This window comes from Leuresthes tenuis, unplaced genomic scaffold, assembly GCF_036924035.1.
Source record: "Leuresthes tenuis unplaced genomic scaffold, fLeuTen1.0.hap1 SCAF_4, whole genome shotgun sequence".
NCBI classification, from domain to species: domain Eukaryota; kingdom Metazoa; phylum Chordata; class Actinopteri; order Atheriniformes; family Atherinopsidae; genus Leuresthes; species Leuresthes tenuis.
In genome coordinates, this window is record NW_027325358.1 from 19,055,979 (window position 1) to 19,078,283 (window position 22,305).

Genomic DNA, 22,305 nt, shown 5'->3' on the forward strand with positions numbered 1-22,305 from the left:
GAAAATTAAGGAAAAAAAGCTTTTCTGGTCTCCCTGCTAAGCAGCTGAAGTTAATCAAAACTAGATGTTTAACTACATGAGTGCAGCAGAGTGGGGAGAGTTTAAGAAATCCAGTTGCCATCAAGACAAACACTTCTAAAAGGAGACGCCCTGTATCCACAGTACCCACCTGTACACCTGCCAGGTACTGCAACTAATTGTTTGCATACATGTTTGCAGACTCATTTCACTGTACTGTCCATGTTTGCTGTGATCAAGGCCTATGACTTGGTGGGTGACATGGTCTAATGCTAATGCCAAGATCTGGCTTCTAATAGACGGCACAACAGGTCCCCTTACTTTGGATCATCGCTGACCCCCAGCGTGCGTTTGTGTGCTGATGTGTCTTTGAATGAATGGGTTGAACCCATTGCGCAAAGGAAGGGTGCAGCCAGCTAGTGATGAGAGATAATGGGTGGGGACCAAAATGCCTCACTGATGTTAACTGTCATACGGTTATAACTTCTCCTACCTTATCAGATCGTAGAGAATCTCAAACATTCCTCTCAGCATGCGTGTTACAGGGCAGTTTTGCTTCAATTAAATTTTTACAATAAGTTCTACGTGTTACATAGAACTTATCACTGAATTATAAAAATTAAGCGTTTGTTTCAGGATTGAAGATAAGAATTGTAAATTCTTGTGATGTAAATCCATTTTTTCCAACCCAACCCTTACACAACACATCATTTTGTGTTTCTTTTAATGCAAAGACATACTATCACTGCATGTTTGTCATCGGCTTAATGGACATGGATGGTGGAAGTCTTAATCTTCAATCTTAATCTTAAATCAAATGTCATAAGACAACAACGTAAGAGAAAGTACGGCAAAATGGACCATCGGGTTTAAATTCCTTTTTCAATGTCAGCATTATTAGTGATTAAGTGGCATTTTGATGTTTGTGAGCGCAGCTACTTTACCCACTGACGGGTAGTTTGTTGGCTTTGTTGAATCTGTGTTCTGCATGTAAAAGAACCCATTTTTTCAACAAAGTAATAATAATGATAAAATCAATGCTGTGCAACACTTGCAAATGTTATAAAAAAAATGGAAATACTTGCAATATTTATACTTAAGTGAAGCTAAAGCAAATTTACTTTGCTGATACATCGCGTTCACAGCAAACATCGTGTTTAACAACCTTTGAAACCATGACGATGTTTAAAGCTGCATTTCTGATTTCACCAATGTTCCATTGAGATGCCCTCCGATGCTTTGGAGATAAGAACAAGATTTCCCAATCTGAACTTTGTTTTTTTTTTAACAACATGAAAGAATCCAGCGTAGAAATGAATAATGCACTGATCCCTACTATGTCTTCTCTGTGCATTGAAAACGAGTTTGTTTGAAATTGTTTCACATCAAGCAAAGGTTTGATACAACTGTGAGAACCTGTAAGGCTCCAGGGGTGCATGTGAAAGTAAAGCCATCAGGATATAATAGTTTGTTGGAATTTATTTGAATAAATTACACTGACTTATGACTTTTTTTTTTAAAGTTTTTTTTTTTTTTTTTTTTTACATCAAGCGTACATTTGTAGAATCCAGTGCAAGAATAAAACAAAACAGAAACGAAACAAAAACACAAAAACATTCCAAAGACAATCATGTGCAGCACATAGAATCCCTCCTGTAACATCACTTCTGGGTAATAGACTGCATATATACACCTATACTGTATGTGTATACTTTTGTCACGGTTACAAAAATAAGATACGTTACTGTAGATGCGCGACTATACACACAAGGTGAAAACAAAACACAAAAAGCTGTACAGTCCTCATTGAGGGCAAAGATACACATGATTTTTAAAAAAAAAACAGTGAAAGAGAGAAAGAAGGATTTGATTCGCCTTAAAAAACAAATTAATACCTGACCTCTTCAAACTGTGTGACTACTCCTCTCCAGCCAACAAAGTTTACTGTCTGTTAAACGTTGTGCTTCCCTTTGAAGAAAAAGTAACACTTAATATATCATCAGCTGATCATTCATTATAGCTCTTCTGAATGTTATGAATTGGTCCTTTAATGTTTGATTTAATGCTGAACACTGTCAGAGACAGTACATCTTGAATACCTCAGCTACAGAGGTCCTCTGTAACCCTGTCCCTGTGCACAATGTGAGAAGTATATAAACCCAAATATGCACCCTTTCCCCTAAAATACACACACAACACTACAACATGTGTGAAAACAAACAGTATTGCTGCTGTGAAAACTGCTTTGCAGAAAGTTTAATACACCAACGACACTGCAGAGAGAAAACAAAAGAAAACGTGGGGAATTATGTGCGCACTGAGCCGCCAAACTGACTAAAACATATAGTCAGGGCGGATTCGAGTTTTAGATGTTCAATAAGACCACAAGACAATCCCACACAAGACTGCGTATTGCATGTTAGAGTAAGTGAGTGTTTTCTGAGGTCTGATATGAGATAGAGGGGAAAACAGACTTTTTTTGTCTGTATTACAACAAAAAACAAAATGGGTATTTAGTGTAAGTTGCATCATTTCAAATGATTAAAAAAAAAAAAAAATTGCAACAAGACGAGAACTATCTCTCAATCCACTCTGCCATTTGGGCACTTCTTTGTCCTCATCAAAGTGTTCACATCTAGCATCATCAACAACTAAGCTACAGAATATAAACAGGACCAGCAGGGATGCAGCAAACAGAGTTACACCCACAGCCGCACAACAAACTGTCGCCCCACGGAGCAGTCCTTCAAGTTACTGTCTCGAAATACATAGACCGTGTTTAATTTTCCTTGTAAAGTACACCTCGGAGGACTAAAACTTATGCACCATAGTTTTATTACATCAATTAGAACAGGTTAAACTTCATAACTTATGTTTTTGCACACCATGTCATCACTGAACTGGCTCAGATATGTAACATCACATACTTTAGAGGAGCGTTTTGCCCCCTCTCAACTGAAGTACCAAAGAACTGAAGACAGCAAGCTTCAACCTGTTGCATCGAGCAGATTTTCTGACACCGACCTGACTTTGGTATCTAAATCTTAAACATGATTAATCATTTACACACGTTGTTGTGTAAAAACATAAACATACTAGGGTTAGCACTGGTTGTCGGCTTGACAAAGCTGTCCATAACTTTAGTCCACACTCCTCTGGACAGAACCTTCAGGGCAGGACAGAGATGCGGTTTCCCTAGCAACTGCCCGAATATGTCAAGAGACAACATCAAAAAGAGGAATATCTAAAAACAAAACTACTCAGTTCAACATATTTCTATAACAAAAATGTTATAATGCCTGAATACATGCTTGACCTACAATGTCTCTAACAAACATGGATCACATGGACCAGTTTTTCTCTTTTGTTGTACATGAGAAAAAAAGCATCTATCTACTGTAGAGATTTCTACAAAATACAAAGAATGAGAAAGTGTGAATTTGCTGCTCTGATAAACTCATGACGGACTGACAGCTAACTTAAACCAAGACAAAGCAGGACAGGAATGGCTAAAAGGACTACGGAAGCCTGAAGGTACCCAGTGGGGTAGGGGGAAGCAATTTTATCAATGCAGAGTTTTCCCTCATTTGGTTTATACTCGCCCTTAATCATCATCAATCTTGCTCACATCTTTTTTTAGTGTGTTGTTGCTGTTTTAACTCCTTTAAAGAGGAGTGAAGGTGGTTAGTAGGAGTGTTTGGGAAAATGTTAGAGGAAATACAGGAACTGGAGGGCCAGGATGTGTTGCAGACACAGCTGGGAGTCTTGACTTCTTAGTGGGGCAACGGCACCAGGATATCCACGTAGTTGATGGGAAAAAAGCCTGAGTTGCCGTGCAGCATCCCCTCGTACCAGTTGTCATCAATCTTATTGGTGAGGGTGATGATATCGCCTTCCTTGAAACCTAGCTCACCTTCATTCTCAGGGTCAAAATCGTACAGTGCGCGGCAGCAGGGCTGGTCCAAGGGGGCTGGAGAGTTGAGGAGATAAGGCGAGAAGAGTATACTTAGAAGAGACTCGAGGACGAGATCAGATGCTGCATATAGATTATGATGATCATGTTAAAGGCTTACCTGGAGACCTTGCTGTAAGTGGGAAAGTGAAGAAGAAACAGAGCAAAAGAGACACAAAACATGACCGTTAGAGAACAGAAAGAACTTAAAAGAGATGTTGAATAATTTGAGGACTGTACTTGTATTTTCAAATTCGAGTTAGATGAGAGGACGAGCAACAGTTAGATTCCTTTTGTGTAACATTATTCTCTATCTTTGCCAGTTAAAAGGATTACACAAAAAAATATCAAAATTCTGTGAATCTTAAAAAGTAGAGGTGCAGCATTGAAGTGCTCTTTGAGTTGAAGTTAGTTTTCGGAGTGTGGAATCAGCTTATTGCTGACCCTTGTGCCATGCGAAGGTAGTTTTTTAGCATTAATTCAATAGGTTTAACATTTTAATGAGCATTATTTCCTTTTTAATCTTGGATGTAAATCCTTTGCAGTCAATAACTACCTGAAGTCTGCAACTCACAAACCACGTTTTTTTCTTCTTAAGAAGCTTTGTTTAACCTTTCAATGCAGCTCGCTGCTTGTATGAGGCTTTTAATTTTGTCATCACAAAGTGAAAAGCATGATTTGCCACGTGGAGAATCTTGTGACTTAACCATTTCTTAGCATTGAGAAGCTCTTAGAGTCTGTTTCACTGTATGTTTTACTCTAGGTCATTATCCATCAGTATTGTAATACACTATCTTATCAGGCTTTCAGCATTTGGCTGAATCTGTGTAGAAAGTATAGCTCATTATACTTCAGAATTCATGCTGGTACTTCTGCTTCCAATCAGACATTCAACATGTTTCACTGACAGCCACACATGTCCATGCTATAACTGAAAGTAATACACTACACCTACCACTTAAGTTCTTGGTGCCTTCAGAGCTTATTATAATGTCTTTCTCTTCTTATGATCCTTTGACATGGCACAAGTGTCTCTTATTCATCACATTTGTTCTAAAATTTGAAATGTGGACTTCCCTGAAGGAGGAGGTCATTCAGCTCACCTTGTTATGCTATGTTATGCTTTCATCATGTACATGCTTTTATACAAAAGTCGATTTCATTGCTAGATGATGCAGGTGAAAGAGGTTCTACTTTCAAAAGAAAGGATTATTGGGATTCTCTACTTTTGTTATCTTCCAGGTCTTTTATTAATTCTAACATGGCCAGACTGCTTACTCTTCTTTTTTTATGAATGTACCAGATCTTTGATGTTGCCACTCCTAAAGCTGCTACAGTTTCTCTGATGAGTGAATTATTTTTTTTCATGCCATTGGTAACTTCCCTCACTTATACTGACACCTCTGCAAAACATGGAGAATTCCAGTCAAGAGCAACAAAATGCAAGATCAACAACCTTCAACAACAGCCTTTTTACCTCATCAATTTGTCATGAAACAATTAAACAAGTCACAGTTGGCCATAAAACTGCGTATTAGTCAATAGCACTGATACTTTTGAGCCCAAAAGAGAACGATTCCAAGTGGGTAGAGAAACATTTTCATTAAACTACCTGAATGAAAGCAAAAACGACTGAGCTTGAATGCTTCTATTCAAAAGGATTGTGGTAGAGTAGAGAGCTAAAATTGAGAAAACTTTGTCATTATCCAGTTACTTGTGATCCTGTGTGTACACGTAGGTGTTTTCTACACCAGAATAACGTCAAGAATCAGTGGCGATGAAGGCTCTTCTGCTGTTGCTGAGCAGAAAATACACTTTTGCACTTGAACACATTGCAAAGGCAACATCCAACTGCCTGCTGAGATATACAATCTTCAAAAGGACACACCTTTGCAGAGCAGAGGAGTGCAAATTAAAAAAACTCAGCTAATTGTTAGATGTTTTTAGTATGCAACATAGTTCTAGCGAAGGCGTGTTTTAATGCGTCTAGCGGTGTTACCATTTTAAGTAGCACATCATCGGGATTGTTTTGTGAAGTCATGCTTTATAAATCTTTTAGGTTTAATGCATAAATAAGTGTGAATTTAGTAAGGTGAACAGCCAGTCAGAGTCCTCACCAACAGACCTGATGCCGATTCAACATATTAAATCGGTAGAAAAAAAGAAAACGTTGACAGAAACAGGCAAAGCTGACGGTGATTTAGACATTGAATAGACAGGAGAGATGCGTTCACCCATGCGCCTGACAACCGATTCTCAGCTTGGTGTATAAAAGCCCTTTCTGGATGACAATCACACACTGGCACTCAACAAGACAAAGACAACACTGCACTAAAAAAACAAACAAAAAAAACTGGAATCTCATCTTTCTGTAAAAACAACAATTCTTCCTTTTACTAGGACAGTCTTTCAGCTCTGTGCAGTTGTCAGACAGCCCCACAAAAGTATTGTTGCTCAAAGGTATTGTTGCCCTTTGCCAAAAGAAGGAGTAAACTAAAAATGCTGGTGTCCTACATATAACAGGATCCTCTCATTTAACTCAAATTATTCCTTTAACATTTAAACAAAAATGGGCAAAAGAGAAAACACAGGTTAGAAACAGCACTGCACTGCAAACGTAAAAAAATGCAGACAAAGAAACACGCATTTTAAAAGTTCAAAGAAGGAAAAAAATGAAGAGTGATAGAGAGATTTGGCATCTCTTCCCCAGTCACTCTTGCTCACCTGGAGATCTTGCTGCAAAGAGGAAAGGAGGAGAAAACAGTGGTGAAACAAGAATTTTAGTAATCATATTTTTAGATGGAGAGGCTATGAAGTGATAGACATGGGGCAGCAATGACATGGTCGGTAATCAATAATATGAGCAGAAACTGAAGATGGACACCAAATTGAAAGAGAAGTGGACAGACAAAGAAACGGGAAAATAAGGCAGATCAAAAGACCGACAGGAGAGCAAAACAGAAAGAGCAAATGCTCGTCCGCTGGTGAGCTTTCGATCGAAACTGTTGATCAGATCGTCTTTGTATAACAAGCGAACGGCACTTGATTTTCTGCTGTTTGTCTGGAACATTGATGAGTAATAATTTCCTTATAAAAGAGGACAAAAATCACTCTTGTCTCACCTGGAGACCTTGCTGCAAATGGGGAGGTGGAAAACAACATGAGGGAGGGAAGCAAGGAGAGAAAACTGAAGTAGTTTTCAGTGTAAATGAAAGGATGTCATTGAAAAAAGCGAACTGATGAGTACACTGATGGGGTAACAAGTTTGACCTGGCTCACCTGGAGACCTCGCACCTATGAGAACAACAAAAAATCAGAGTGGGAAAGAGAAGAGTGCAGAGTTGTATTTAGTTGTTCTGGACTGTTGGATGACTGCTAATAAATCTTGAAGAAAAAGCTGGAAAACAAAGAAAATTAGCAAAACGATTGTACTGTCAATTCTCAAGTATATTTCACAGCTTTAAACTGCATTTGAGGCTCTATATTCCTAATTTACAACATTTTCAGTATAAACAAATCCTGTTTCTGCTGTCTGAAACAAGCTTTCTTTAATAATTAGAATTTCATCTGTGTTGTTGAGTTTTTCTAGTTGCATGTTTTTTTGCATGTCTTGTTTTCTGGAATTTAACAAAGGCCTTAAAAGGAGGTGGTTATCCCCCCTTTGAATCAGTGTTGCTTTCTCTACTTGAGAATTTACAGCAAAAATCCAGTAGAGGGTTAAAACAAAGAGAAAAAAAACAACTTAAATTAATAGAAACTAGTCCAGAAACTGTCCTTTACAGGGACCTGGAGTAACAACTAAGATTTTTCTGTCTCCTTTTGTCCTGATGAAAGACAACAGTTTGGGTTACTGGACATGTTTCTGAAAAGTGACATTAGCATTCTGGGTCTCACCTGGAGAGCGAGCACCATGCATGCCTCCATTGTGGTTCTCACTGATGGAGAAGTCCAGAGACGTACGTGGTTTTGGCATGTACTCTTTCCTCGGTTTGTTAGAGGAATCCCTTATCCTGCAAAGAGGAGGACAAGGAGTCCCTCACAGCAGAAATGACAGTTTTGTTCAAAGTGCATCCTGAATAACGGATCAAACAAGTGTTCTTCTGAAAACTACAAACTCGACATTCTGCAGTAAAGTAAGCACATCCAGCTATGAGGGCTAAAACAGAAAGCACTGACCGTTCGTCGATCTTACTGGAGAGCTGTGTGAGGATCTCAGCAGCCCGGGTGTGATACTCCACCTGAGCATGGACCAACGCGGCCAGTTGGCTCACCTGTTCAATCTATTGACACCAAAAAAAAGAGGAAGGGATCTACTACACATCAACATCATTGTATCAAGACTAAAATCTAGAGACTCAAAGTCATTTAAACTCCAAGGGTATCTCCTAGATGGTTATTTCACTGATTTGCTAAAGATTTATGAGCACCGTGGTCGTTATGCTTCGAACCAGCACACTCAGAGAACTACTTGCTTGTCATGGACAACTATTGTACTGATGGCTTTAAATCTGATGATTAACGATCTTTATTAACTGAACATTCTTAGGGCCATGTATACTGGAATACGACGTCATTGTGCTCAGGCTCTCTGTGTTTACATAGAAAGAGGCATGCACACCTAATTGACACAAGCTAGGTAAATTACATTTGTCCACCGTTGATGGTGGTAAAGTACTGCATGTGGCTCAATCTCTGAAGAGAAGAAGCCAGTTCAGCTGCTGATGCTTTAGAGGGTTTCCAGTTAAGACAGTGGGGTTGTTAACCTCAGCATGCTAATGACCAGCTGAGCCAGTCGCTGTCTCACTGGGTTGCTGAGTAAGACACATAAGATTACAACTTCTCATTTACCACCACTGGCCTATCACTTATCAGCCCCGGGTTACCAGTAGCTAGATCAGTGGCTGCCATCAGAGAGGATATAGCCTCCACCTGCTTATTATTAGATGCATATTTTTCCCAAATTCTGTGAAAAAAAGTTTCCTCTAAATATTCGTAATGCTCCTTCGCTTGATGGCGAGAATACACGTCTGAAAGAAAATAATCAGCAAGAGCCAGGCTGAATCTCTATCTGCTGTCAGTTAGTGCTGCTTCTACAGTTGCCATGGTTACTAGATTTCAACTGTTATGATCCCATTTAATCGCTATGGTTAAAACTACACAAAAGGGTAACTGACACGATGCCATGAGTGGATGCAGTGTGGCGTGATAAAATAATTATCATAAACAGATATTTCATGAAGCCAAGTAACAATATGTGAGACAGAGGTAGATGTAGGCTTCTTACATCACTCTCCAACAGATTGAACATGCTCTGCTCAGCAATCTCCTTGGAGTCATCAAATTTCTCCAGTGCTTGTTTGAGCTCGTCGTCTGTCACTTTGCTCTGACGTTTCTTCTTATAGTCAAAGTCCAGACGTCGACCCTCCATTTTCTTCAGGTGATGCTGCAAAAGACAACTTGATAGTAAGAATATATCCTTGCCCCATTGATTGTATACTTTTTTTCCCTCCTCTTTTGGGTAGGACAATTCTGCACTCGTACCTGAATCTCCTTGAGATCTTTTTCATGGAGGTTCTGCAGCGGATCAATGAAGTTCTGCTTCACCTCCATGTCCAGAGCGTCCTTGACCTCACTCAATTCACGCATGGCTTCCCCAGCATCGATCAGAGCAACACCTAGAAAAACAACAAAGACAAACATTAAAAAGATGTACAAAAAAAAAAGGAAAAGTGTTCTTTCAGCAACAACTGTCATCAGATTTTAAAAGCAGGTGAACTAAAAAACCTGCACACTGCAGGCATCTACTCTGGATGACAAGCTCATCCATTTTACATGACACTGTTACTGAATACTTTGTTCTTGTAGAGCTTTAAGAGATTACTTGTTCCTGTCAGAGTTTCTGTGGTAAACTTGTGCTTAAACTCACCAAAGTTAGAGTCCTCTCCAAGCTCCCTACCAAACCTCTGCATGGCCTCCCCCAGGATAGTTTCAGTCTGTGTGTAGCCTGGTCCTTTTTCCTGGCCCCGCATGCGGGACATGGAGTTGATCATGCTCATTTTGGCTCTGGTGGCTGGAAAGATGAGAAAAAATGGAATCAAACACCTTGTGACTGAATGCTTGAACGTGATCAACATGTGCACCAAAGAGACAAGGGGGTAAAATCTAATCAATCTGTATGTTTATGCCTTCAGTTAATTTGGACGTGATTAAGTTGGAGGAATTTTATGAGCTTTGCTTTCCTCAAACAGATGCTGTTGTAGAAAATATCAAAGTTCAGCACTCAGTATCTTAGCCAAAAGAATCCAGGAAAAATCGTTGATAGTGTTAAACATCCCATAAAAGGGACAAAAACAAATCTAAACCACCAATCAGGCTTCGATTGATATGACAATCAAACAGTTGGGCTGTTTATTACTTTAATTGTGTCTGGTTAAACTCTATTACATTAATGTTTTCATATTAAAGTATAGCAAATGCATGTAAAATTCCATAAAATTATCTCTATTTTCTCTGATATTAATTCAAGCTGCTCCCATTTCAGTTTCACAGACTTTTAATCACAGCTCACTGGAACTAATTTATCTATGCAGAAGAACTCTGTGGAGCGGTGTCTGCGCGTAATATCATCACATTACAACTGCGCTCACAGTCCTGCCACGGTAACAAGTGGGTTATCATCGAGGTCTAATTTAAAATGTATACATAGTACAGCTGTGGGCAGAATTATGGGCACCTCTCACATACAGTACTGTTTTGCTTTTTGAAGCGAGAAGAAATAAATGTAGCGAATCAATGGGCATTTTAAAAGATGTTAATGCATCATTGCACCTTCTTTCAATAAGCTACCCCACGGGGTGACAAAGTAAGTATTAAGTGACATCCCCAAACTGCTGCCTACACACTGCCTAATGAAGGGAAATTTAAAAAAGAAAAAAGATTTTGTCTCTTGATTGACAGAAGAAAGCCAAACCAATGAGAAAGAAGAATATTAAGTGACCCCAGTTATCAGAGGTTTATGTTACCTGGGTTTGGCTGCAGGTACTCAGTGGTCTTGGTCATGATGTCCAGCACTGCCCGAGCAGTGACGTCCACCCTCTGTAAACCCAAGGATAAAACAGCATGCGTGAGGAGGCGGATAAAGACGGTGCAGGAATAAAATGTCAGAAGGTGGAAAAAAGTTTGAAAAATGTTTTAATAAAATACAATCTCAATGTGGGGATGGATCCTGCCATTGTACACAGTAACAAAGTCACAGTGAGTCTCCTGAATGAAATCTAAAGAACTACCAGGAATTTCTGCAGAACAAATAAATGATGTAAATATAATCAAAAAGTAAAACGTGAATAAAGTCTGCAGGTCAAATATGTGTGTTTGTTTCTTCTGTTTTATATGAAGGCATCTGTTAGCTATGCTATTGTGTCATATTGATTTTATTCTGGAAAACAATCCCAAAAAGGTAAACAAGCAATTTGACATTTTCAACTAATTTCTCTTGCAACATTTGCACTACAGTTTATTTTCAGTCCAAAACAACCGTGTTCAGCTTTTGGGGAAATCTATGAGCAAAACACAACAGAGTAGAAGTGGTTTAATGGTACCTTTACAGTTTTGCCCACTTTGAATGTGTTTAATAAAGAAGGGCACTGTTTGACTTGTAGAGTTCAAAGGTTTAACCCATATAGTGGAACTGTAATAACCTCTAGAGCTCATTCAGGAAGGTGAGAGTGAGAAATAGATGGAGTTTTAACATGCCTTCTCCATTTCGGTGAAGTCCACATCGAGCTTTGTTCCTTCAGCCCCTCCAACCTTCTCGCTCACTCTCTGCAAAACGAACAAACAAACGAACATTTAATCAGCTTTGACAATATCTGAAAATATAAAGTGTTCCAAAATTAACAGGTCAAAGTTATTTCAGGAAGTCTCAATGCTGAAAAGAAATACAGAAAACTCGCCGGAGGAATGAACTTCAGATTTCAAATGAGCTGATTTTTCACATGAAAAAGTCAGATAATTAACTAGGTGTTAAAGCTTTTGATGAATAATTTAATGGAGGCAAAAGCTTATTTGTTAGCTCCTCCCGAGTCCAGTTTACAGTTCAACAGAGCTCAGATCCATCATAATGTTTGATAATGATGATTGAGTAAGTCTGAGCATCCAACAAGCTGTAAGGGTTGGCTTTTAATGCTGCAGACATGGCACAGATCCACATGCACAGACATAAAAACAGAAATAACCCTCGTCCCCTCACTCTGTCTACTGACAGTAATTCCAGACTTCCCAGCATCCAGATTCAGCGTGTGATATAACTAGATGGCTCAAGGGGCAGCAATCGGACAAAACAAGGCCAAAGACAGGCTTTCGGGGAATGTCACAATGCATGACTGAAAAAGAAACGTGACAGCTAAAGTCATTGGTGGAAATCGTTCCTTCAGTAAAGCACGAAGAAAGAAAGTTTTTGTGGTTCTTAGAGGTGTAAAACACAAGAGGCTCAATTCTCCTCCGTGGCATTTTGTTTTTCAAAATATCTATGACAATCCCGATTGAAGTGAGGGAAAACGAAACAGTGGTGGAACACAGAGGGATGATCTGTGACAGGCAGAGCAGCGGGGTCTGTAACACTAAGGCTGGAGCAGCGGTTTATGCAGTGTAAGACTTTCTGAGGATTGCTGCTCTGTGACTCACCCATGATCCCACTTGGGAAACTGCTTAATATTCTGACAGCAATGCAAAACACACACAGATGCACAGTAGCAGCAAGCTATATTTCCTGTCATTAATCTCCCTTGGCCATCGCTACAGTACCCTCAGCTCGTTGCCATGGAAACAAGTACAGGTGGAGTGTCTATGTCTGTCACGCTTTATATCATTTCTTCTTTCAGACCCGATAGAGAAGTAAGCTTTAAAACGGGGACCTGGCATTGGACAGAGAAACTGAGCTGGTAAAATGTAGGCGTGGATGTCAGATGTGTGGTCGTAAAAGCGCAGCGTGGTGTACGTGATTCACACATGAGCCACAGCTGGAGTTCAAACAGGCCATCTAATTATATACTGAACTATTTTGCATCAGTTTCTGGCATCTAACAGTTATCTGCTTTCAGTTGTATTTCAGTTTAAATTAAGATTCTTTCAAAGTGGTTATTTCAGCCAAGCACAACACCCCACGCACCTCTGACCTCAATGAGTCATCTGAGCTGACGATACAGACAAATAGAAAAGAGAATCTAGATATTAATCTTGACAGTGTGAAGGATGGTATTAGTTCACTTTGCATACTGAGACAGTCGTTTCTTAAATGTTTCATTAGGATACAACCAACTGTTACTTCTCAACAGAGAGAATTAGTCTGATCGAAGAAGATGGGACATTTATTAAAAGGGAACAGTACCTATAAGGGTGCATTTTTTTTTAAATCTAAGGGAAAATGTCTTTGTTTTGTACCCTTAGTCTTCCACTTACAGGCTGCACCTGAAATCTCTCACAATGACTAGTTCCTGCAGAACACACACTCAGTAGGGAGCAGCAAATCTATTTATTTGGAGTTATTTTTAAGGTTTCATAATTGAAATAGTCAAAAACATAGTTTACAGTCATTTTAAGAGTTTATATAATACAATAAATTAAATGTGCTCTTTCAACTTTAATTGAATTTACCGATTGACTTAAATCTTAATGGCAATGTTTGGTCACGGATGCTTTCTTTTTGCATTTGTAGTCCATTTTACTCCAAATATCATATTCAAACTAGCCTATTAAGCTAAAAGTTGCATTGGGAGCAAAATATGCTCAAGCTATTGGTTGAAACAGAATCCTGAAAGCACTGGCTATCATCCAGTGACAATGTAGCTTTTTAAAATGTATCTACATATTCAAACAAGAACAGGAAAATACAGCAAATACAGAGATATAACAATTTATCTTTATTTCTTTAAATTACATTTTATATTCAAATGATGCACTTATGAGAATGAATTTAGAAGGAAATGTAAGCACTGGTTTACATCAGATTTCTGGTCAAGATATTAACAGCCATACTGGAAAAATGGTAATAGCAACAGCATTAAATGCAACCGTGGGCAGTCTAAACCAGACTCACACAGCAGTCAATCTTCTAATTTGAACAATATCTAATTTTTGTGTGTGTGTGTGTGTGTGTGTGTGTATATAACAAATGATTATTTGACTTACAGGCAGGGCTGCCACAGTTTGTGATTTTTATCAGCTAACTAGACCAACAACAATGATACCTGCATTTTACCTGCAAATTCTGAATGAACTCAAATGAGCTTTTGGTGGGTGTTCTAAGTGGAGCAAGGCTGCTGTGCATGCTGCTGGTGCCCATGGCTGCTGTCAGTGCATGTTCACCCAACAGATACAGAGCAAAGTCAGTCCCGACAGGGCTATGACGGCTGCAAGCTCAGGAGTCATATATTTCTCCCACCACTGTGCTAAATCTCTATGTCAGGTTGCCCTTACTATATATATATATATATATATATATATATATATATATATATATATATCTCATGTCACAACCATTAAGCAAAGGAGTGATGATATATGCTGTTACTTGCTGTTACTTCCAGTGGCTGACTTAACATATTATGTAAATGTAGTGGAAGCTAATGATCTCAGCTGATGGCCCAAAAACCAGCAATCTAAAACCTTCCTGAGAACCAGAAGTGTCACTGTGCTTTTACACGTACAGATCTCTTTTTGTTCCGCTACCCTGTCTCAGTCAACAAGCAATCTTATCCTTTTTGTTTTCTACCCATCACTCTCTCTCAGCTCTCCAACTCTTCTCTCTCACTCCCCCTGCAGGGGAAGGACATAACAAGGTGAACTGAGCAGCAGTGGTGGTAGTGTGCGGCAAACCGTACAGAGATTCATAAAATTCACAGCTGGCTGATGGGAAGAAACAGCAGTGGCGTAGATGACGTGTAAGCAGTGATGTCACAGCTTGCAGCACACCGAGGTCTGTCACGAACAGCGCCAATACAGTGAGTGCATGAGCACAAAGCTGCTTCATCATCCTTACGGACCAGATACAGTTCCACTGTATGGCTTTGGCTTCCACTGTCTGCACTAAAAACAATGTATTCTAGGATGTGTTAAAGGGGAGAATAGAGAGAAAAATAGTGTGGGTGACAAAAATGATCCAGCGAATGAAAAGTTCATTTGAAGGAGCAACCTTTTAAACATCTGTCCATTGTTTTTGATGCTGCTATCATCTTCTGATGTCATATTTCCTCCACATGGATTGAGTGTATCCTCAAAGGCCAAGTGCTTATGATAATATTGTGGTAATATTGGTACCATGAATTACAGAAGAAAACAGATGAAAACATCACTTTGCAAGATATAGCTTGGAGAAGGGCAGTGTGTGTGTGTGTTTTCTGTATATTTTAGCAGGGAAATATAAGGGGTATGTGTGTGAACCCAACTGTGGTACATTGGAGTGCTTGTTGAGAGTTCACAAAATATTAGGGTCAAAGTGAACTAGTTCTGGAAACAGAACTAGACATACACTGAACCGGCAAACCAAGACAAGAATTAGATCTAAAATAAAATTTAAAAATCACATATGCAAAACAAAACAACAATTTTAGGCCTGGTTGACGTAAGGCTTAGACTAATACCCATGCAAACCAAATCGTGTCAGATTAGATATGCTAAATGTGGAGAGAAAGATCAAGTCCAAAGGTCTTCCCAAAAGCTGACCCAAGCTCATCACTTGTGTCGGACAGCAGTGTGCTTTAACATGCTCTCACACAGGATCTTTTCAGAGTTCAACTACACTCTCAAGTCAAAACTAAAAAATCTTCAAAGGTGAAACGGGTCGCATGTAACAAGCATTCACTGATGAGAGTCAACTCTAAGGATGTGATTTTTGTTCTTATGACAATTAATATTAGTCTAAACTAATCTGAATGGAAATCGTTAGGTCCAGCCAACTTAAGCTTGTTCTTATCTATCAGTGTTTACTTGTTACCATGTACTGCTTTCCCCTGAATTAATATTTTCTTATTCATTCCTCTCAAAACATACATGATATCTCCATTTTTTCCCCAATATATATTTATGCTGCTAGAAGAAGTATTGTATTTAGATTATTTACTTCATGAAAGCACCAACCCAACAGCACAAAGAAAATACTTACACTTATTTAAAGTTAAATACTATTCACAGTAACTAAAAGTACATATTTATTTACAGCAAAGTAAATAACGAAGTGTGATATGTTCAAGACAGAATTTGGGAACAGTTTTAAGGGTTTCATCCAACACTGACATATGCTTAAATTTCTCCTAACATCCTCAAAACAACACTATAACCAGGCATTGAGCCCAGGTCTGACATAGCCATTCAATGCAGACGTTCATCTGCAGGTTATTTGCATTTTCTGTTCAGTAAAGAGAGCGTCTCACGCAGACTAATGGAAATGCTTTTGGCAAACACAGCGGGAGAGTTTCAACGGTAGGGCCTTCACACCTGTGTTAGACACACTCAGCTAATGCTATTAAAAGGCTCACACACCCTTACACAGAAAGCATCTGTTGTTGCTTTTAAATGGAAGTCCAGGATTAGATGACACGGCCCTCCATAGAACACGGTGAGATCAATACCACAGCATATCTGTAGAGTCACGTACATTAACCCGAGGTTGTGATGTCAGCTTATGCAATCCCAGCAATTGACCCTAATGTTTACTAATAGTAAATAGTTAAAAGGGATTTTGTCGGAAAAAAAATATAGAGTTTGTAGCAAAGCACTGACAAAATGCGGGATTCATTCATGCACTTCCTGAAAATTCCCACACTGGATTCAGCAAAAGAACTCTTCTACTCTGTTTCCAAAGCACTGACTTGCACAATATTGAACAAACTGGTCACCAGTTGTGAACTAATTTTCACCAACTGTATATCCTTTGCTTTTAAATAAACCCCATTTGTAGTTTTATGTCTGGAAAAATTTCAATGTCAAGACCTCCTGGACCGCTGTAATTTTAGTAACTTTCTCCACCGAGGTCAACGCCTTGACTTGCTGTTTTAAAATGAAGCTACAGGTCTATTCTAGAAGATTTCAACCCTGATTTTCATGCTGCAGACAAACGGCGCAGATCTCCGGCCCATCGCCAATAACTGTGCGAACGCTTCAAAGACGTGGTTTGCGAAGTATGCAGACACGACACAAGACTCATTCAAATATTGAGACCCCTCAAACATATCAAGGTGGGAGGAGGTGATGGGGGAGAAGTTGATGAATGAGCCGTCAGTGAGGGGGTACAGCCAATCAGAGAGCATGAGATGAAATGAGAGGGCTTAGTGGGGGGAATCCAGGAGCAATACAGCTGACTTAAGACAATCATGACGAAAACCATGGTGAATAAATTACTGTCAGCAAACTGAGAAGAATTTGCTTAAATGTTAAGAAGGACACTCATCCCTCTTTGATGTTTCCAGCCTTATAACAGACTCATTTCACAGCAATCCATCTTATACACACGGACATATTTTAGTCTAAACTGGTACTCGCATGGTTGTATGGGAGAATAAAAGATAACTTTTCCTTTTTCAAACAGTCTTTTCACTGCTTTAAAGCATGATAACCATTCGGTATTTTGTATTAAAAACTGTACTTTTGGCATTAGCGTCAGTCACATGGGTCCCAATGTGATGTGCACAGGGAGCGCGGTGCTGCCGCCTCCCACACCTCCCCTCCTATCCTTTCCTGCTCATCAGTCTAATCCTGGCTGGGCACACAGAGGCCCCTGCTTTAAATACGCCCAGGGTGGAGGAGGGAGATTAAAAATGACAGGAGTGATTAGTGAGACTATCAGGAGGACAGCCCCTGCTGTTGGACAATAACAGGAGGATCTGACTCTTCCCGAGAGCTTAAAAAAAAACCACCCTCCCCTCCAGCTCTACATACCTGCTCTGTGACTGTCCTGTTTCTACCTTTTTACAAGTTAGCAGATACACTCCAGCTATGTGTTCCCTTCTGATTTAAGCTTTCCTTCTGTGTGTGTAACTCTCCATTTAAACCTTTCATATTACAAGATAAGGACAAGAGGACAGAGGCAAAGAAAAAGAAAGACTCGAGTCAGCTGGGAATAATAATAATAAACTGTCAACATAACAACGCTGAAAAAACATTTATCTGATTTTCTTTGCCTTCATTATTCACTTGCCTTTTGTGTGCTGCTCACTGCTCCCTGTCCCCTTTCTCACCTCAACATTCCCTCAAGTCCCTACTGTTTTCATTGTTGTGTTTCTCATGCAACGGTGCTCCAAACATTTTTACTACAGCACAGTGACTCAACAATATGTCAGATTGCATTCACCCTAACTGAAATCTAGCCCCCCTTGGTTAAACCTTGACCTTAACTGACCAGGATTTTCAAGGCCCTAACACCAGGAAATCCAGCCTGTGACTGCTTTTTCACACCCTAATTGGTAAACCTATTATCGTCCTGGCTGTTTCGAGAATAAATCTGTATCCTCCATGGAATCAAAGAAAATCTCTTAAATCACAGATCTCAGAGTCAATGTGGCGGTGGCTGCGTCTCGCATTCATTTACAGCTGTTTCAGGATGACAGTAATCCTGCAGATTATTGAAGCCTGAGGTGACATCATTCAACTCCAGCTCCAACAGTGCAGCTGGTTGAGAGGTCAAAAAGAGAAACAAGTTGGGATGGCTGTAAGACCTACAGGAACACATGGTAGTGCCTTAATCGAGCTGCTCAGTTCAGTCCCTTCAATACCTGCAGACAGCTAGGCACCCCTCTCAGGCTGAAGGTGTCAGATGCCTCCCTGATCAAGCCCTCGCTGGCATCAGTCCCCCGGTTGCTTCACTAACCTCTGTCCTCCGAGTGTGTGGCCTGTGGCGATTATAATCTGATACGTAAGCCTTTGCCTAGCTCTTATGTAACGACAGGGTTGAGTTTGGAGTGAGGGAGATATATGCACGCATTCCCATCCTTCCATGTCGTGCTCGGTGCACTGTGGAGGAGGGGAAGGGAGGGTGGTGATGGGCGAGGACCAGCTGGCAATGTGAGAGCGAGGAAAGCGTGCCAGAGTTTGTGAGCATTGTGATACACGACGAAGAGACAAAGATGGAGCATGAGTAATTCCACACATGATCGAAAAATCACAAGACTTTGCAGAGAAATGCGACTGGACTCTGTGTCCTTAAATACATGTCAAAACATTGATTTACTTCACTTCTGTGTCATGCTAAGATTACTTACTTAAAAAAAAAAAGAAGAAAAGAACAGTTCTCAGTCATTTCTGACCGTCTGTAGTCCCCTTGCCAGACCACCCACGGGTCTGCCCAGGAATAATGAGAAGGTGAGAAAGACTCACTGTATTCAGTTTTATTTATCAGCCCTCATACAATTGCTCTCCATCCACTCCTCCTCTCATTTGTTTGTTCATTTCAAACGCATTTACTGGAATTTATTAAGCTTTTATTCTTTCTCGTGTCTCTCATCATCCAGCATTTTCCCCTTTGAATCCCCCAGTATTGTGTTTATTACCAACTGTAAACAATATACTGTATCACGGAGGTTAAGGATTGGCTCTTGATTTAAAAAGCTAATTGAAACAGGGTGAGACGTTTTAATGGCTACCATTTTTTACTTCGAAATTATTCCGGCAATGTATTAAGTGTACGCCACAACTATACGATGTCAACATTTACATACTTGAAGCCTTTTTAGAGTTCCAGCTTTTCAGTGCAATGAACCCGTTGCAAAGAAGAGTCCTCAATCGTGCCACTTGTTCAGGAAGTATAAACATGCACAAGTGTGATATTTTTAACGGCTCCCATCCACTGTAAGCACGTTCTGCCCAAATGCAGGACAAATATAAGCCTATTAAGAATATTTTCAATTATTTAGCAATTAGCAAAAGTTATTTAGTTGCTGGTGTAGTCCTAAGTTCTAGCATGGAAGACAATTGGACTTGTTTTCTTTGTAGTTGAAGACACTTTACCTATCACCCAAAGCCCTAGCTGAAGGTGGGGGTTGTTCTCTAGGACCTCTTTCTGTGTGCTTAATGAAAAAAAAAAAAGCATCTTTGGAGGATTGTTTAATTTAAAAAAGCCTGTTACAAGAACTTAATATGGGGCATAAAAATGGAACCAGTCAATTCTAATAAATGCTTGCACAAAATACCGACTGTTGGCATGATTAGTTTGGAAATAATAATAATAAAAGGTGTGCAACATTGTTGGTTAAAGCAAAAGTTTCAAGAGTGCCTTGAGATGACAATTGTTGTAATTTGGCGCTATATAAATAAAACTGAAATGAATTGAACTTCCTTATCACCAACACATAGGCAGCAGAGCACAGGCCAGAAAAAAACCCTTTTTATAACTGATACTTCAATTCCAAGTGGAGTGACTCGCCATTTAATGTCAGACACACTCCAGGAATCACAGACACTCACGCCATTTGGCAATTTCTATTTCAGCTGTGAGCACGTTCCTCACAGGAGACAGTGGGTGGGTTTATAGTACATGCGCAATAACATTAAAATATTAACCAGACTAAAGACCTTGATCTGAAAAATACATTTTCAGTTTATTTCAACATGAATGAGGTCATTAACAGAGTAACAATCAAATTAAATTATTCGCAATACATATTGACCTCAATTTCATTATTACGTCCAACGAGGGTTTTCACAACATGCTTCGACACACATTGCTGCTTTACAGCACAAGCTCTAGGCTTCAGTAGGGTCTTTGCAGAATGTGGGATGTCTTGTGCTGAGGGATGTGGATGTAATTTGGGCTTTGGAATATTGCACTGGCATAGGGAGAGTTATTAGCCGGGTTATGCTCTGTATCGTGTAAAAGGTAATATGTTTGATATATCCTACATGCAATATTTGTAATATTGCGGTGAACACAAAAACATCTGGTGACAGAGCTTTAAGGTCTGCAGAGGACTTGACTTTCTCCAAATCATAACTGAACAGGAAAACAATGTTTTTAAAATGTCAATTTAATATTTACCCTGCTGTGCAGCGAGTTAAAGCTGCGTGGGAGTAATGATGGTGTTGTCGAGCTCTGAAAATCAGTATTGATGATAGTTATTAAAGCTGAGTTTCAGACTGCAGCCTGGTGTGTGCGTGTATGTGTGTATGTCAGTAGATCTGTAATCCATAATTTCACAGCCACATGTTTTATCCTTAAGATCACTGCTGCCTGTCAGATTACAGGCTGTACTACTCTCTGTTTATTAGGCCTAAAAAACAACATTAAACCAGCCGCAGCTTTAATTAGTGCCAGTTATGTCACTCATTAGATGCGATCCAGATTATAGTCTTCAGTCTGCGTCCAGTGGTAGGAAGAAACAAAGCAGCCATTTTATAGACAGTATCTGCTGCTTCCTTGACGTGTTGTGGGAAGCTGTCATTTATCTGAGTCTCAGGGGAAAAAGGGAGGTTCAGGAATTATGCCAGCATGTGTTTCCGTGTAGGAAAGAACCTCGCTGGTTCGTCCTTCTGAGGAGGCATCTGACCTTTCACACATATCACTCACACACTCATACAAACAATGCCGCATGATGGTTGAATTGTTGCTCCTGATTTAAAAGTCTTAGCAAAAGCATCACCTAACAGGTAAATGCTCTCAGTCAGACCATATCAAGCTGTACTTCCAGGCAGCAAATCACCTTTAATCTATAAATCTATTAATTATAATCATCAGTGGCACCCTTTAAAACTCTCATTAAAGAATGAAAGCAACAGAGAATCACTTAACAAAACGAACCTTAACTCAAGGCTTGCATTTAAGATATTTCCACTGCTTTCAACTGCACTGCATGGCCCTCATTTAGCAGGAGGTCACTGGCTCCCTGGTGTTGAAATCTTTGAACAAAAATGAATGGTCTTCGACTTAAGGTTATGTTGTAAAGCTACTGTGTCCCATGTGACAAGAACATCATTTCACTATTAAAACGAAGTCCATTCACCTGAACAATAAACTCTGTTTGGTATCATAAACTGTAATCAGCAGAGGAAATAGCACTTAAATAACACCGTGTTTTACAGACATCAAGAACAGATACAGGCCTGAGTGCTACTGGAGGTAATCATGGTGTAAATGATGGTGAAACTGCGTTAAAAACATCAAGAGAAATACTTAAATTAAGGGAAAAGAGGACAGTTATGTGTGGTCGTATGAAAAGTGAATAATGGAGAGCAGAGCATATATAGATGAAAGTGATTCTTTCATTCTAACTACGTCAGCAACAGTTTATACAACAGAATAATGTATAGAAATAATACCTATACTCTTCTCCGATGTGAGGGTGCTGTGCGCACAT

The 22,305-nt window shown here is 39.6% G+C and overlaps 1 protein-coding gene across 3 annotated transcripts in view; it reads right to left on the reverse strand.

The window, feature by feature from the left end:
• Positions 1–1,473: 1,473 nt before the first annotated feature.
• sh3gl2a (SH3 domain containing GRB2 like 2a, endophilin A1) overlaps positions 1,474–22,305 on the reverse strand; it is a 33,296-nt gene continuing 12,464 nt past the window's right edge. Inside the window, exons 2-11 of one of the 3 annotated variants that reach the window (XR_011915386.1) lie at positions 11,723–11,791; positions 10,993–11,065; positions 9,897–10,040; positions 9,512–9,645; positions 9,255–9,413; positions 8,147–8,250; positions 7,865–7,980; positions 7,250–7,264; positions 4,092–6,706; positions 3,903–3,988 (exon numbers count right to left, since the gene is read on the reverse strand). Coding sequence is in view for 2 of the 3 variants with exons in the window: in XM_072384959.1 (XP_072241060.1) it covers positions 3,792–3,988; positions 7,093–7,104; positions 7,865–7,980; positions 8,147–8,250; positions 9,255–9,413; positions 9,512–9,645; positions 9,897–10,040; positions 10,993–11,065; positions 11,723–11,791 (1,008 nt within the window). In the remaining variant the exon portion in view is untranslated. Of the gene's footprint in view, positions 3,989–4,091; positions 6,707–7,092; positions 7,265–7,864; positions 7,981–8,146; positions 8,251–9,254; positions 9,414–9,511; positions 9,646–9,896; positions 10,041–10,992; positions 11,066–11,722; positions 11,792–22,305 lie in introns of those variants that run through there. The other 2 variants (XM_072384959.1, XM_072384960.1) reach the window with 2 other exon arrangements.